The sequence below is a fragment of the Phocoena phocoena genome, chromosome 10, assembly GCF_963924675.1.
Source record: "Phocoena phocoena chromosome 10, mPhoPho1.1, whole genome shotgun sequence".
Lineage (NCBI taxonomy): Eukaryota > Metazoa > Chordata > Mammalia > Artiodactyla > Phocoenidae > Phocoena > Phocoena phocoena.
In genome coordinates, this window is record NC_089228.1 from 32,384,265 (window position 1) to 32,398,762 (window position 14,498).

At 41.4% G+C, this 14,498-nt stretch overlaps 1 protein-coding gene across 2 annotated transcripts in view; it reads left to right on the top strand.

Moving 5' to 3' along the window:
• ARHGEF3 (Rho guanine nucleotide exchange factor 3) overlaps window positions 1-14,498 on the top strand; it is a 66,059-nt gene that overhangs the window by 42,706 nt on the left and 8,855 nt on the right. For both annotated transcript variants that reach the window (XM_065884887.1, XM_065884888.1), the window contains exons 4-7: window positions 1,156-1,218; window positions 3,571-3,667; window positions 3,819-3,895; window positions 8,718-8,975. In XM_065884887.1, the coding sequence (XP_065740959.1) occupies window positions 1,156-1,218; window positions 3,571-3,667; window positions 3,819-3,895; window positions 8,718-8,975 (495 nt within the window). The remainder of the gene's footprint in view (window positions 1-1,155; window positions 1,219-3,570; window positions 3,668-3,818; window positions 3,896-8,717; window positions 8,976-14,498) is intronic.

Consider the following 14,498-nt stretch of genomic DNA (forward strand, 5'->3'; position numbering starts at 1 on the left):
TCACCATGCACTGGCCTCCAGTGCAGTGTTCTGCCTCTGCCCGCTGGGCCAGGGAGCACATTCATTGTCCTGCTCTCCACCAACCCCGGGGATGGAGGTGTTCTCCAAGCCTGCTCACCTCTTCCCTCTGGTCTGAAAGAAACGTAGTAGTCACCACAGGCATGTAGTTCTTTAATAACATAAAGTTTGCCAACAGTTGAGACTGTCAGATGAGAGAGAAGGAGTGTTCTGCACATCATCGCTCTTAAATGATGATGGCTTAACAGAAGCAAATCATTGCGTCCATTTACACACTCTTGCACACAGCCAGCTCCTGTAACTTTATTTATTGTGCAGTGCGGGGCCAAGAAGTAAGTTAGAATGAATTAACTTCACCAGACATCTAGAGTGATAAAATATCGGATTCTTCCTGCAACACAGCCTTAAGACAAGCGGCTGATGGGAATAAAGCTTTCTGTTGAGATTTTACCTTCTGTTGAATAGAAGGAAGACAAATTGTGATGGCCCAATTAATAATAATTCCATGTCCATCACTGAGAGCAGACCCCGAATCATTTATTATGATTGCCACTCACAAAAGAGACATGGAATCCATGGCTCAGACTCTAATTATTTTACCTAAAATAGTTCCATCTTGTTCAGCTGCATCATAATTGTGTAAATGAAATATGATTTGTTGGATTAGAAACATATGTGGAAACTCTTTCTCCCACAAACAAATAGACACATTACACAGAAGTTTTGCAAAATCTTTTCTTTGTAGGTTTTAGCCACTAGATGCAATTGCTTCGGGTCAATTTAACTTTTTAAGAATCCTTTAAAAATCCTTAAGAGGGCTTCCCTGGTGGTGCAGTGGTTGAGAGTCTGCCTGCCGATGCAGGGGACGCGGGTTTGTGCCCCAGTCCGGGAGGATCCCACATGCCGCGGAGCAGCTGGGCCCGTGAGCCATGGCCGCTGAGCCTGCCCGTCCGGAGCCTGTGCTCCGCAGCGGGAGAGGCCACAACAGTGAGAGGCCCGCGTACCGCAAAAAAAAAAAAAAAAAAAAAAAAAAAAAATCCTTAAGAAATAAGTAGATTTGGGGCTTTGAGAATCAGTTGAATTTGGTCTCAAAAATGAAAGGAAAGTTCAGTAAATGTGTTTTACCTTTCCTTGCAGGCCATCTTTGAGCTTTCTCAAGGAGAAGAAGATTTAATAGAGGACTTGAAATTGGCAAAAAAGGTACATTCGAATCCAGTGGTCCTTTGAGTCACCTCCTGCTTTTTTCCTCTGAGTAATTTTACAGTTCTAAGATTGTGTTTTATTAGTACTCATTCTATGACTAAGACAGGTCATCAAAAATTGAGAAGAACCTACAAACCAAGTAGTGGGGAAAATGTCTCAAAGCAGGAAGGCTCTAGACCTGGCACCATTAGGGGTTCTCCTCTGCATGTCTCTGATGCACCTGAAAGAATACTTCAGTTTAATCAGAAAGTGTTCATCGGGCCTGGCTTCACATGCATTTCATTGTCCTAGAAGTCTCACATGCAGGTCCCCTTCATCCCTGGGAGAGAGTGTGTAGACATCTGAAACTGGAACCGTGTCTTAGAAAGTCAGTTGAATCCCGTAAGTGGGTAAAGTGGTTCATTGAGGCAACTACACACTACCATGTAAGTTAGAGTCTTTTATATGGAAACTTGTTTTTAATCACTTTGTGTGTGGGAAGGGAGAGGAATTTCATGCCTTGTAGTCTGTATAGTCTTGACAACAGCCTTCCTTGAAAACCTTTCCATTCCACTGACCCCCATGGAGGGTAAAATCCAGAATCCTTCATCTGATACTCACAGCCTCCTTGAAAAATCAGAGGGTTGTAAAGATACTTCCCTTCTTTTAAGTGTCCTTAGTCCAACTTTATCCCATCTGTAGCATTCCTGAGAAATGGCTATCCAAGCTTTTCTTGGAAGCAGCCAAGAAACTGAGTTTTGGGCCGGGCTGAGGAGGAGGAAGGTGGGGAGGACAAAGAAGGCATTTAGGGGCTTCCCTGGTGGCGCAGTGGTTAAGAATCCGCCTGCCGAGGCTTCCCTGGTGGCGCAGTGGTTGAGAGTCCGCCTGCCAATGCAGGGGACATGGGTTCGTACCCCGGTCCGGGAAGATCCCACATGCCGCGGAGCGGCTGGGCCCATGAGCCGTGGCCGCTGGGTCTGCGCGTCCGGAGCCTGTGCTCTGCAACAGGAGAGGCCACACAGTGAGAGGCCCGCGTACCGCAAAAAAAAAAAAAAAAAAAAAAAAAAAGAATCCGCCTGCCAATGCAGGGGGACACGGGCTCGAGCCCTGGTCGGGGAAGATCCCACATGCTTCAGAGCAGCTAAGCCCGTGCACCACAACTATTGAGCCTGTGCTCCTGGAGCCCGTGCTCTGCAACAAGAGAAGCCACCACGATGAGAAGCCAGTGCACCTCAGCGAAGAATAGCCTCTGCTCGCCGCAACTAAAGAAAGCCCATGCGCAGCAATGAAGACCCAACGAAGCCAAAAATAAATAAATATAATTAATTAAAAAAAAAAAAAGAAAAAGAAAGCATTTAACTCTGGCAGACATCTTTCTGGTCATAAGTCCAACTCCTCCTTCCTGCATCAAGATTTCCCTTTTTCACTTCTATCCTTTGCTTTGCTGGTCCTACCTTCCTGGAAACCCTTCCCTTTCCTTTCAACCATCCATATCCACCTATCTTCCAGAAGCAAACTCAAGTCTCAATACTTTCTTCAACAGTATTTACTGCCTCCTTCTCTATGCCAAGCAGCTCATCTTTAAATTCTCCCTTAGCCATTCTACCTCTAATTCTCCAATCCTCTAGATCAGTTATGATTTGATGAATTTTTGCTGCAGTGTGATAACTGTCCTGTTTTTAATCTTGAACTATTTTTTAAACATATTTTTAATTTTCCATGCCTTTTTTTTTTTAATCTTCCCAATTAGCTTTATAAAACTCCTTTAAGGCAGGGACTGTGCGGTCTGAGTGTTTGTATTCTATTGCAGTGCCCTGGGTATATTTATGTGTTCATGTGGTTTAATTGTCATTAATGAGAGGTAATAAGATTGGCAGAGATTTTGCCCTCTTTGCTTCAAATCCATAGTAAAGGATACCAAGCACCTTTTTTTTCCCCCTTCCTTTACTTAGTTTAAATATGGACTAATTGAAAAATAACCTGCTAGTAACTAATTTTGTATAAAGTGGGAGTTTTTCAAGCTGCTAGACCTTCAATAAAGTTAATTTTTAAAACATTATACAAATCAAATCTGCGCTATACTTAGGATTTGTGCCCTTTCCGAGATGTAAGATATACTAGAATTTTAAAAAAAGAAGCTTTAAAAAAATCTGCTTTGGTTTATCAACAACCACAAAAGGCTCAAGGCAATGCTGGATTCTCATCTGCTCCAACCACACCCATCTGCTGTTTGTGCAGCATTATGGGAGAAGTCGTGGAGAGAGCCAAATATGTTCTTATTGCGTAGGGCCTCTCAGGAGGCATTTACATTAGCAACTTACTTCCTCTGATTTTAAATGTTTGCCTCCATCTCTTGCCCTTCTTGTGCAGGCCTATCATGACCCCATGCTGAAACTCTCCATAATGACAGAACAAGAGTTGAATCAAATTTTTGGAACACTGGACTCCCTGATTCCTCTACACGAAGGTATAATTTTGTTCCCAGAATGAGTCTTGACTTGTAGCCTTGAGTTGTCTTATAACCAGTCATGGTTATGTAATAATGTGAGTAACCCAAAATCTCCCAGCCCTGTTCATATAAGCATTCAAAATAAGCATTCTGTTTGTTTTTTTACCAGACCTCCTTAGTCAGCTTCGAGATGTACGGAAGCCCGATGGCTCAACTGAGCACGTTGGCCCCATCCTCGTGGGCTGGGTAAGAAAAGTTCTCTGGTCTTGACTGAAGATAAATTTCAATAATGTAGATGGAGTTTCATTTTAGCGAGACTTGTTTTATTGGCAAACACTGGTTTCACATCAGAAAAAATTAAAATAGCAAATTTCTAGTAAAATTTATCATTACATTTAGCCTTTATCTCCTCAAAGCATGGACACAATTTTATTATTATAAATGTACTGCATTTAAAGATAACATGGCCTTTGTACAATAAAAGAAGTAAAGGCACACGTGAAATTGTTACTAGTTTCATATTAAAGAAAGTAAAACTAGTTAATATTCACATCAGGCCAATTATGAATATAATTATTACATTTTTTATTCTAGTAAAAATGTATGTACAGCTTCCTGTCCATCACTAAGAAAGCTTTTATTCATGCTACACGAAAAACCTCTTATGGTCAAATGTCATTTCATAAATGTTGTTAGTGTTTAGCATATATCTGATCCTAAGTAACTTCTTAGGAGAGCTGGTTATTATGCTGATCTTTATCCCAATATAACCCATACCCTTTCCTAATTGAAGGAATCACCTATGACTTTAGGTTACGGGTTCTAATTTATGGTTCTGGGGCTGAACTGGTGGTGTATTGAGTGCATAATGTGGTTGTTCAGTTGTAATTTATTTTAGACAAGGCATGCACTCTCTATTTTGCCACAGTCCCCACCACTCCCTGTTATGCATTTCTGTTTCCTTCTGTGAGTCCTCGAGTGTTCCACCCCTGCTCCAGGTTAGTTCAGGAGTCAATTTTAGCACTGCGGTTAAAATATCCCAAGGGTATCTGAAAGGCAAGTAATGTTGTAAGATGAATAATTTAGAAAACATGCCTTAATATTTCAGGAGAGATCATTCATCTTACATTTTTGACTTTGATTTTATTATGAGCCATGTTAGATGTCTTAACTTCATTAGCCCACAGATAAATTTCTCTAAAGAGAGTTAGCTAGCTGGAGACAGAGGAAGTGTAATGAGAAGAGAGAGTCTGGCTCAATCTTTCTTAAACTTCCTCAGTCTGTGGATTGCTTTGGTGGGAGTGAGGGCACAACTCCAGAATAACATGATGACCCCTCTGTTTTTGACAAGATGGCAATGTAGAACTACAAGGTTTCCTCAGACGTCATATACAAATTGTCAGTTCATGCCAGAAGCAAAAATGAACGCATTTGCCTTGTTACTAATTTTTTTTCTGAAATAAGTGCACTTCATTAGGAAATTAGTTTGATATGGGGTTAGATTTTGCAGTCATTTTCTGTACATACCCCAAAGAAGTTTGACCATGCCGGTCCATTGCTACCTGGACACTTCCCACATCAAATGGGAACTTGCAGCTTGAAGAGTAGCGTAAAATTAAACAACTGGCCCACTGTTACCAGACCTCATGAGAAACGGTCCTGAGCAGTTAAATGTTTTCCCTCTTTTAACTGCAGATGTGTCCATGTGAGTGGGAATTGTAAACCAAGGGGTACATCTGTTTGCGTTCTGGTCTTTTTAACAGAACAAAATAAACATCTTAGTGGACTTTGAATGAGAAAAGTCAGAGCCCATTCAACCCATGAAAAATTGATTTTTTTTCCCCCCAAAGGAAAAAAGTGAAAAAAAAAAAAAAAACCCTTTTAAACAAGTGAGTTTCCCAAGTGAGATAGCCCTGGCCAGTCCTTTTGACCTTAGAATGAATCAGTTACTTTGAAGACCTTAAACAGAGTGGTGGGTTTTTTTCAGGGAACCACCCTCATTACTGAGGATCAGTAACCATAGGTTGGCCTGTTCTCATAAGCTTCCCCTTCTCATAAAGAAACAAGTTCCCAAGTGACATCTTCATGCTAATGTTTTTTTCAGAAATGAGGTAATTTATCAAGTCTCCAAGGCAGCAAGTTCTCATGTTAATTTGGGTTCTCATTAAATTTTCATTCCAAAGAGAGAGGCAGGGTACACGGAAGCAAAAAAATACATTTGCTCTATCACTTTTCATGTTAGGAAGATAGAAAGAATTTCTTAAAAAAAGAAAAGGCTGAGAGTTTCCCTTAGAAATTCTTGATAGTCTACTTAAAGAGATGGTGAATAGTTCAGAGCTTTTGAGGGTGGTGGGGAGGCCAAACACATTTCAGACTGGTTTTGTCTCCAGCTGAGCAAGTAGTTTTGTTTCTCTCAACCACAGTTTCTTCAATGAAAATATTCTAGGGTTAAATAATAATAATATTAATAATAGCTATTACTTACCGATTCTTAACCAGGAGCCAAGCTCTTGTTACACTTTCTATCTGCCATATCGCAGTATCTCACTAAAAGAGGACATTAGTATGTGCATTTTGTAAGTGGGGAAACTGAGGCTTCTGAAGGGTCACCTGACTATTAACTGTCTGAGTTAGGCTTTGAACATGATACTCCCTGGTTCCAGAGTCTGTTGTCTTAACTACTGAGTTATCACAGCGTATTTTGGAGCCAAGATGTGTATATTCTTCATTCCCTATCTAGTTAAAGGTCACCTGTGGCTTTTTCTAGCCAGTGGGCTGAACCAGATAGCTTTTCAGGTTATGGTCAGGAAATGAGCACCCTGTGAGCAGTGAACACAGGACCAGAGCCAGATTTGGTTGCCACGGCAGCAGAGGCGGCAGGATCAGAGAAGGTAATGGCCCATTGGACAGCAAGCGGCCCGTGTGGTTGGGGTTCCTTGCTAGTTTACATCTGATGGTTACTACTGATTTGTTTCTCCATAATGAAAACATTGGGCATTTCCAGGTCTTTTTAAAAAGCCAGGAAGTGGAAATGAAAATAAGAGGGCCTGAGTCTCTTTTTAATTAATTCTGAAGATCTAAATTACAAGCCACAGCGCCACATCTGGAGAGAGAGAGAGAGAGAGAGTGTGTGTGTGTGTGTGTGTGTGTGTGTGTGTGTGTGTGTGTGTGTGTAAGTACCAATCATCATTACTCTCAAATACAACATTTAGGAAAGAATTTCTGTAGCTCTTTTTAACACAAATAGATGGGTTTTTTTAAATAACATGTAAAGAACGTAGACATTTCCAAGGAATGTTAAATTCGACAGTGAACTTTTAAACATTACACATCCAGGGTGTTTGTGTGTGTGTGTCTGTGTCTGTGTGTGTAAGCACCAATTATTACTTTCAAATATAACATTGAGAAAAGAACTTCTGTAATTCTTTTTAACACAAATAGAGGTTTTTAATAACATGTAAAGAAGGTAGGCATTTCCAAAGAATGTTAAACTCAACAGTGAACTTTTTTTTTTTTTTTTTTTTTTTTTTTTGCGGTACGTGGGCCTCTCACTGTTGTGGCCTCTCCCGTTGCGGAGCACAGGCCCCGGACACGCAGGCTCAGCAGCCATGGCCCATGGGCCCAGCCGCTCCGCGGCATGTGGGATCTTCCCAGATCGGGGCACGAACCCATGTCCCCCGCATCGGCAGGTGGACTCCCAACCACTGCGTCACCAGGGAAGCCCAACAGTGAACTTTTAAAACATTACTTTCATGGCATCTTGTTTGGTTTCAGTCACTGAAAATAATTTCAAACAAAGGTATAAAAGAAGTAGCAGAATAGTTAAACTTTGACCCATTGTTCAGATGCTGCCACAACTTATTTTTAAGCTGTGTTCACAAACCATCAAATATTACCTAATCTGGTAATCCATTAAACATTCTTTCATTTGTTCATTCAGAATACAAACTTTGAATGTTTATTGTACAGTAGGCCCATTGCACAGTACTAAGGATGCAGAAATGAAAGACCCTCTTGCCACTGTCTTGCAAAGAATCCCTCCACAGAGGAGGTGTTATGGTAAAAGCGGCTTCCTAGTCCAGGGAGAGAAGCAAACACAGCAGGGCCATTGGCTGCATTTTATTGCCTCCAGTGACTTTCTGGAAGCTGACAACCCGTGCACGGGGATGCTATCATAGGGAGGAGTGGAAAAGGGAGATGAGCAGCGCTTTCACTGAGTCTCTGACTCCTTGTTTGCACCATGTGACTGATGGGACATGTCAGGGAAAGTAGTATTTCTCTGGAAGGAAAATAGTGGACTTGAAGTATTCCAAAGTTTTTAAGCTTAAATTGTTCTTTGCATGGAATTGTGATGTTAACCATTAGGTGTAGCCAAGAATCATTCTGGCCTGTCAGAACTAATTTAAAAGATGTTTCTAAGTGCTTTCTGCATCTAATTTTTTAGTAATTATACTTTTGCTTTAACTTCTTGGAGTTCTTTATATTTGGTCCACCTTGGAATCAGGTACCTTAAAACTGATGTAGAGGTGCTTGCACTGGGCCATGCAAAGGGCTAGGCTGTGGAGTCTGACTCCTTTCTTTTTGAGCCACAAAGTCTTTTAGATTAGTTTCTTATTAATAATTCTAAAAGAACCTGTATTTTAAAAAATGTAGGAGACTTTCCTCTCACCAGATACTTTTGAAAGTTTAGGACAATTCTGTTTGCATATGCAATAATTCCAGTTTAGGAAAATTCTGAATTGTGTGCATATACAGTAATTCCAGTTCTTTTGTGTCTAGCTTAGATTGGCAGAAATGCAAACAAATTATTGAGGTATTAACAATCAAGAAAGTAAACATGCCACTAAGAAAATAACTTTGTGCAAGCAAGCAGGAGCTTAAAGAACTATCCATTGCCTGCCTTTTTAAAGATTCCATTTCTGTCTCCTCCAGCCATCTAGATAAAGGAATGTTGGCCAGGCTTGGAGACCAGTTAGGTTTTGTTCAGTCCCAATGAGTGATGTTAGCATGTAGCTTCAGAACACAATTATTTTAATGCTCCAACCCTCTTTTAATGTTCCTTTCTTAGCTGCCTTGTCTCAGCTCCTACGACAGCTACTGCAGCAATCAAGTAGCTGCCAAAGCTCTGCTGGACCACAAAAAACAAGATCACCGAGTCCAAGATTTCCTACAGCGATGTTTAGAATCCCCCTTTAGCCGCAAACTAGATCTCTGGAATTTCCTTGATATTCCAAGGAGCCGTCTGGTGAAATACCCTCTGCTTCTTCGAGAAATCTTGAGGCACACACCAAATGATAATCCGGATCAGCAGCACCTGGAAGAAGCTGTGAGTTTGTTTCTTTCTGTCTACCCTTATTGTTTTCCCCAATGGCTAGAAGATGAAGGGTTCCTGGGTACCAGGACTCAGGAATCTTGGGTTCCAGGCTTGGCTCTGACATTAACCATGTTTTGATTTTGCAAATCAGCACTATTCATAATCTATAAAGTGCAGTATTTACATGAAATGCACTCTAAAGTCCCTTTAATTCTAAAATTTCTTGATTCTATATAGGTGACTCTATAATCTGTTTGTTACAGTTGCTGATTGTGAGGGTTAAGATCTCTGTGGAGATTTTAAATTGAATAGCTTTGTTTAGTTAGCAAATGAGAGTTGCCTTTTACCTTTTACCAAAGCCCATTTGTGAAGTCAACACCCATTTAAGACCCAGCTCTCCTTGGCCCCAGATTGAAACATGCAAACTAGTCAAACCTACTCCCCAGCAACTGTACTGAGTATGGGGCTGGGTGGTTTGGGAAATACGGATTCTTCCGTAGCAGCAATAGAAGACCAGGAAAAATGGGGTCCATATTGTGAGACTATGGTGAACTGTGAGCATTCTGCCCAGAGAGCTCAGTTCTGATTGTGGTGTTCTGCAGGGCAGGGCACAGGAGATGACAGGCCCAAGGAGCAAATGGCCTGGGCAAAGGTGTGAAGAAAGGACAGGACAGGTCATGCCAGGGAATGCCATGGATCAGTCTGCCTGGGGTTGACGATACTCAGAAAGCAGCAGGAGAAGGGGCAGAGGGTGGTGGTTCACATTGGTTATAGGGGGTTTTAAATATCAATTTGAGATATTTTTCCTTTGTTGTGCTTTTGTTTTTTAAGTAGCTTAGATTCAACGTTCAAATCCCAGCTCCATCACTGACCAGCTGTGTAATCTTGGACATGTTACTCTTCATCTGTAGGACAGGGGACAGAGGAGACTAGGGACAGGGAAGCAAGCTGGGAGGATGCTGCGGTGGTCCAGATGTGCGGTCTTGGCAACCTGCTTAGGGAGTCAGCAGTGGGTATGGAGGCTAAGAGACCAGTTCAAAGAGCTCATTCCCTGCCTGGATCTGGGACAATAACAGAAGGTGATATGCAAAGGTGATTAGAAAATCAGAAGCCTTGAGCCTGTGGAGCAAACTGCCTATCTCTTCCCAGAGAAAGACTTAACTTACTTAATAGTAAGTAGTAACAACAACAGCAATAATAATAGTAACACCTGCTGCCATGTAGAGTGAACATCTAGTAAATCAACTTTATGTAATTGCCTTATGGGTTATGTATCTCATTTAATCCTCATAATAACCTGTGAGGTACCTGTTCATGTTAGGGCCATTTTCCTTTTCCAGATCAGGCTTGGGGGCGCTAAATAACTCACCCAAGTCCAGGGCCAGCAAGTAATGGAGTTGATATCTGAACCTTGTCAGTGTAGACTGCAAATCTTACAACTTTTCCACTTCTTTATGATCCTGTGGAGCTGAAAGCCTGGCTACTTCTTTAAGCCCCTGTTGCCTTTGGAATTGCAGAGAGCTGTCTAGCCACTAGACTTTGTGGAGGGGGCTCACTGGTACAGAGCTGGGCCAGTTGTCCGTGTGGGGATAGAGAAGAATAAGGAAAGACCCTCTTCTGATTCAAGAGGTGTTTGATGTGTCTGGCAGGCCCAACATACCAACTAGCGTACCAGTCCAGCATGATGGGGGATGCAGACACCAGGGATGAAGCCCATCTCACTTCATCATGTCTGTTTTCATTACTGGGAATAGCATTGCTTCCTCTCCATATTTCATCCCAGCAAGTGTGTGGTCTGTAGAAATGAGAACAACAGGGAGCTCAAAGTAGTCTAAATAATTACTTTTTTGAAGCAAACAAGCCTGCTCTGAATTTTACGGTAAAGATTTCTTCTCTTTAATATGCAGCATGAAAGAATAATGCTTTGTTTTAAAAAAACACCCAGTGAGCTAAAGTTTAAATTTAAAAACAGATAAGAATATGATTGTTTGCAATATGAAAGGATGCACCAGTTTCCCTCGTGCATAAATTGTGATGCCATTTTAGAAAGTTGAGTCTGCACCTAGTTATTCAGGCAGATTTATGTGTGAAGCATAGTATACCTGCATTTGAAAATGTCTGCAAAGCAAGCCTTCTAAATGCCCATTTACACTATATAGGCACAGCAGTTTTTCCCCCTTCTTTTCAAAATCCCTGTGGCATTACCCTAGATGAACAGAAATATTTAGCCCTGTACTCCTGAGTGCATTGTGAATGTTTGATAACCATAAAACCCACAGTACCAGTGTAGCTTGACTTATATGTGCCCTGAATAAATTTTCTACCTATGAAAAGGGAAAAATCAAGGAACTCTTAAGTAAATTGCTTCTGCACCAAGCGTTCAGTCTTATGATTAGATCTAAAGAAAGGTCTTGCTTTTAATGTAGTGGGTAAACTACCACATCTGTATGAGAATTTCTTAATAGTGTTTTGGAGTGTTGATAGAAATTTCCCCCCAAAGAGAACATCTTAAAATAGAACTTTGGATATTCATATATTCCAGATCTGGTTGTTTAATGTTTTAAATTCTAAGGATTGTTTCAGCCAGAAAATGATCCTGCAGACCATCTCTTCCCTCTGCCTGCCACTGTTCCAATTCCTTAAAAAAAAAATCACTGGAATCAATGAGAAGAATAGTCCTGCTTTTGATGCAACAGCAGTGAAGGCTGCTATTCTTGGTCCATATCGGGAGCCGACAAGTGATGATATTACTGCACAAGGGACTAGACAGACAGGACCTTCAGATTCTACTTTGAGGATGACGATTCCAGCATGTGTGGGTTTAATCCCTGTTCTGTTATGGGTATCTTTTATCATGTTCCTTTACCAGCCCCTGCCCTTCAGTTTGAACCCAAATGAGAGATGCAACAATAAATTTAATTTAAATGCACAACTACCATGACTGTTTGCTATTGGCAATCTGCTATATGTAACTTTATTCCTCTCTGCAATTCTGCAAATTAAATTCCTCTCAAGAAGCAGTGCAGAGAGATTAGACATGGTATGCAGGTGGATTAGTTCATGGTATACAGGTCAGTATAAATACAAAATAATATTTTCAGTAAATGAAAGCAAACCCTGAGTTACTATGATAAATATAGACATAGAATATGGAATAACAACAATTGTTTCCATTCTTTTGTCTCTTTTTATTTTTTCAAACACCTGAGAGAAAAGCAGCATTTGAGAGTAGTCATAGCTGCCTAAGGAGCCACTGTGGCTTTTGAGTTTATTAATCTTCACGTGAAATGCCTGCTGTTCAGTTCCTGAGTTAAATTAGGAAATGGACATATCTTTATGCTTATAGTACATGTTCCTTCTGGTTTCCTGGATACTTGCAGGAAATTCAGAAAATTGACTCAAGTACTGATTAATTCCAGCTGCCCGGGTACACCTAGTAATAGCAGATAAGATGAACCACAGCAATTAATGCAAAGGTGTTTTTTGTTGTTGTTGTTGTTGTTTTTTGGCTGCGTTGGGTCTTCATTGCTATACGTGTGCTTTCTCTAGTTGCGGCGAGCAGGGACTATGTACATTGTGGTGTGCGGGCTTCTCATGGTGGCTTGTCTTGTTGCGGAGCACGGGCTCTAGGTACATGGGAAGCCCCACAAAGGTCTTTAAAAGCAAGGAGAGACTTCCCTGGTGGCTCAGTGGTTAAGAATCTACCTGCCAATGCAGGGGACACGCATTTGATCCCTGTTCCAGGAAGATCCCACATGCCTTGGGAGCAACTAAGCCCGTGCACCACAACTACCGAGCCTGCGCTCTAGAGCCTGTGTGCCGCAACTACTGAGCCCATGCACCGCATCTACTGAAGCCTGTATGCTCTAGAGCCCGTGTTCTGCAACAAGAGAAGCCACCGCAATGAGAAGCCCATGCACCGCAACAAAGAGTAGCCCCTGCTCGCGGCAACTAGAGAAAGTCCACACGCAGCAACGAAACCCAACACAGCCAAAAAAATAAATGAAAAAAAATTTTTTAATTATTAAAAACAAGGAAAAAGTATGGATTTCACTACATATTAAAAAGGTAGTAAAGTAGAAAGATAAGGTAGACATAAAACAATTGCTCAGATACCTCCCATATATTTTAAGCTTCTTGAGGGCAGCGACCCTGTCTCATTTCTTTGAATGACACCACCTAGTCTGACACTGAACAGATGCTCAACAAGCATTAATTGAATTAATTTGAAGGATGAGTCATAGCTTTAGAATATTTTGTGAAATTTCTTGTTTGTTTTTTTTTTGTTTTTTTTTTTTTGTTTTTTGGGGTACGTGGGCCTCTCACTGCTGCGGCCTCTCCCGTCGCGGAGCACAGGCTCCGGACGCGCAGGCTCAGTGGCCATGGCCCACGGGCCCAGCCACTCCGCGGATATGGGATCTTCCCGGACCAGGGCACGAACTTGTGTCCCCTGCATCGGCAAGCGGAATCCCAACTGCTGCGCCACCAGGGAAGCCCAGTTTGTTTGTTTTTGAAAGTAACAATAAATAATTAGTCATCTTTGAAAACCAAAAGGGGTAAAAAAGAAACAGAAATTTTGTACACCAAAGTGTTCCATTTATTACTTGTTGTGTGTTAGTGAAACTCAGATTAATTTCACAGGACTTATATTAAACATTAGGTTGACATCAAAGACCAAAAAAATTATTTTATGACATAAAAAGCCTGTATTTTTTAAAGTAATGTTTTTTTTTAAATTATCAAAGTAGTGCTACCATCCAAATTCAGGAAATAGAGAAAAGAGTAAATAAATGATCTTTGAAACTCTTAGTAGCTACAAAGGTGTAGAGATTATGCCTCCGTCCATAGGATGCAGTCACCAGACCTCAGCTCAAAGCTGTAAGATCTTCTACCAAACTTGCATGGAAATGCCAAGGTTATAACTGGGTAGAAGGGTTTTTTTTGTTTTGGGGGTTTTTTTTTTTTGCAGTACACGGGCCTCTCACTGTTGCGGCCTCTCCCGTTGTGGAGCACAGGCTCTAGACGCGCAGGCTCAGTGGCCATGGCCTATGGGCCCAGCCGCTCCACGGCATGTGGGATCCTCCCGGACCAGGGCACGAACCCCTGTCCCCTGCATCGGCAGGCGGACTCTCAACTACTGCGCCACCAGGGAAGCCCCGTGTTTTTTTTTTTTTTTCTTTTTTTCTGGGTAGAATTTTTTATCCAGTTGCTTTGGGCAGAAAGCAAGTGAAAAATGATCATTTAACAATCTTAGAATTCACTACCACTTGAACACAAAGTCTGGTAGCTTTTCACTAAGTAAAAGCCTCTTTTAAAACCTTGCTTTTCAGAGACTGGTTTGTTTTTCCATTAAGTAAATGTGACCAAGAAGAGGCCTTACTGACATTTCTCATCTGTTACGTTCTTTTCCGTTAATACCAGCACAAGAAAGATGGGACTGTTGGTCTTTTCACTATTAGGGGACAGAGGATTCTGGTGAAGAAGTCATTACTTTGCCTTGGATTGGTGTCACTGAGTTTTTACTCAACTAATTTC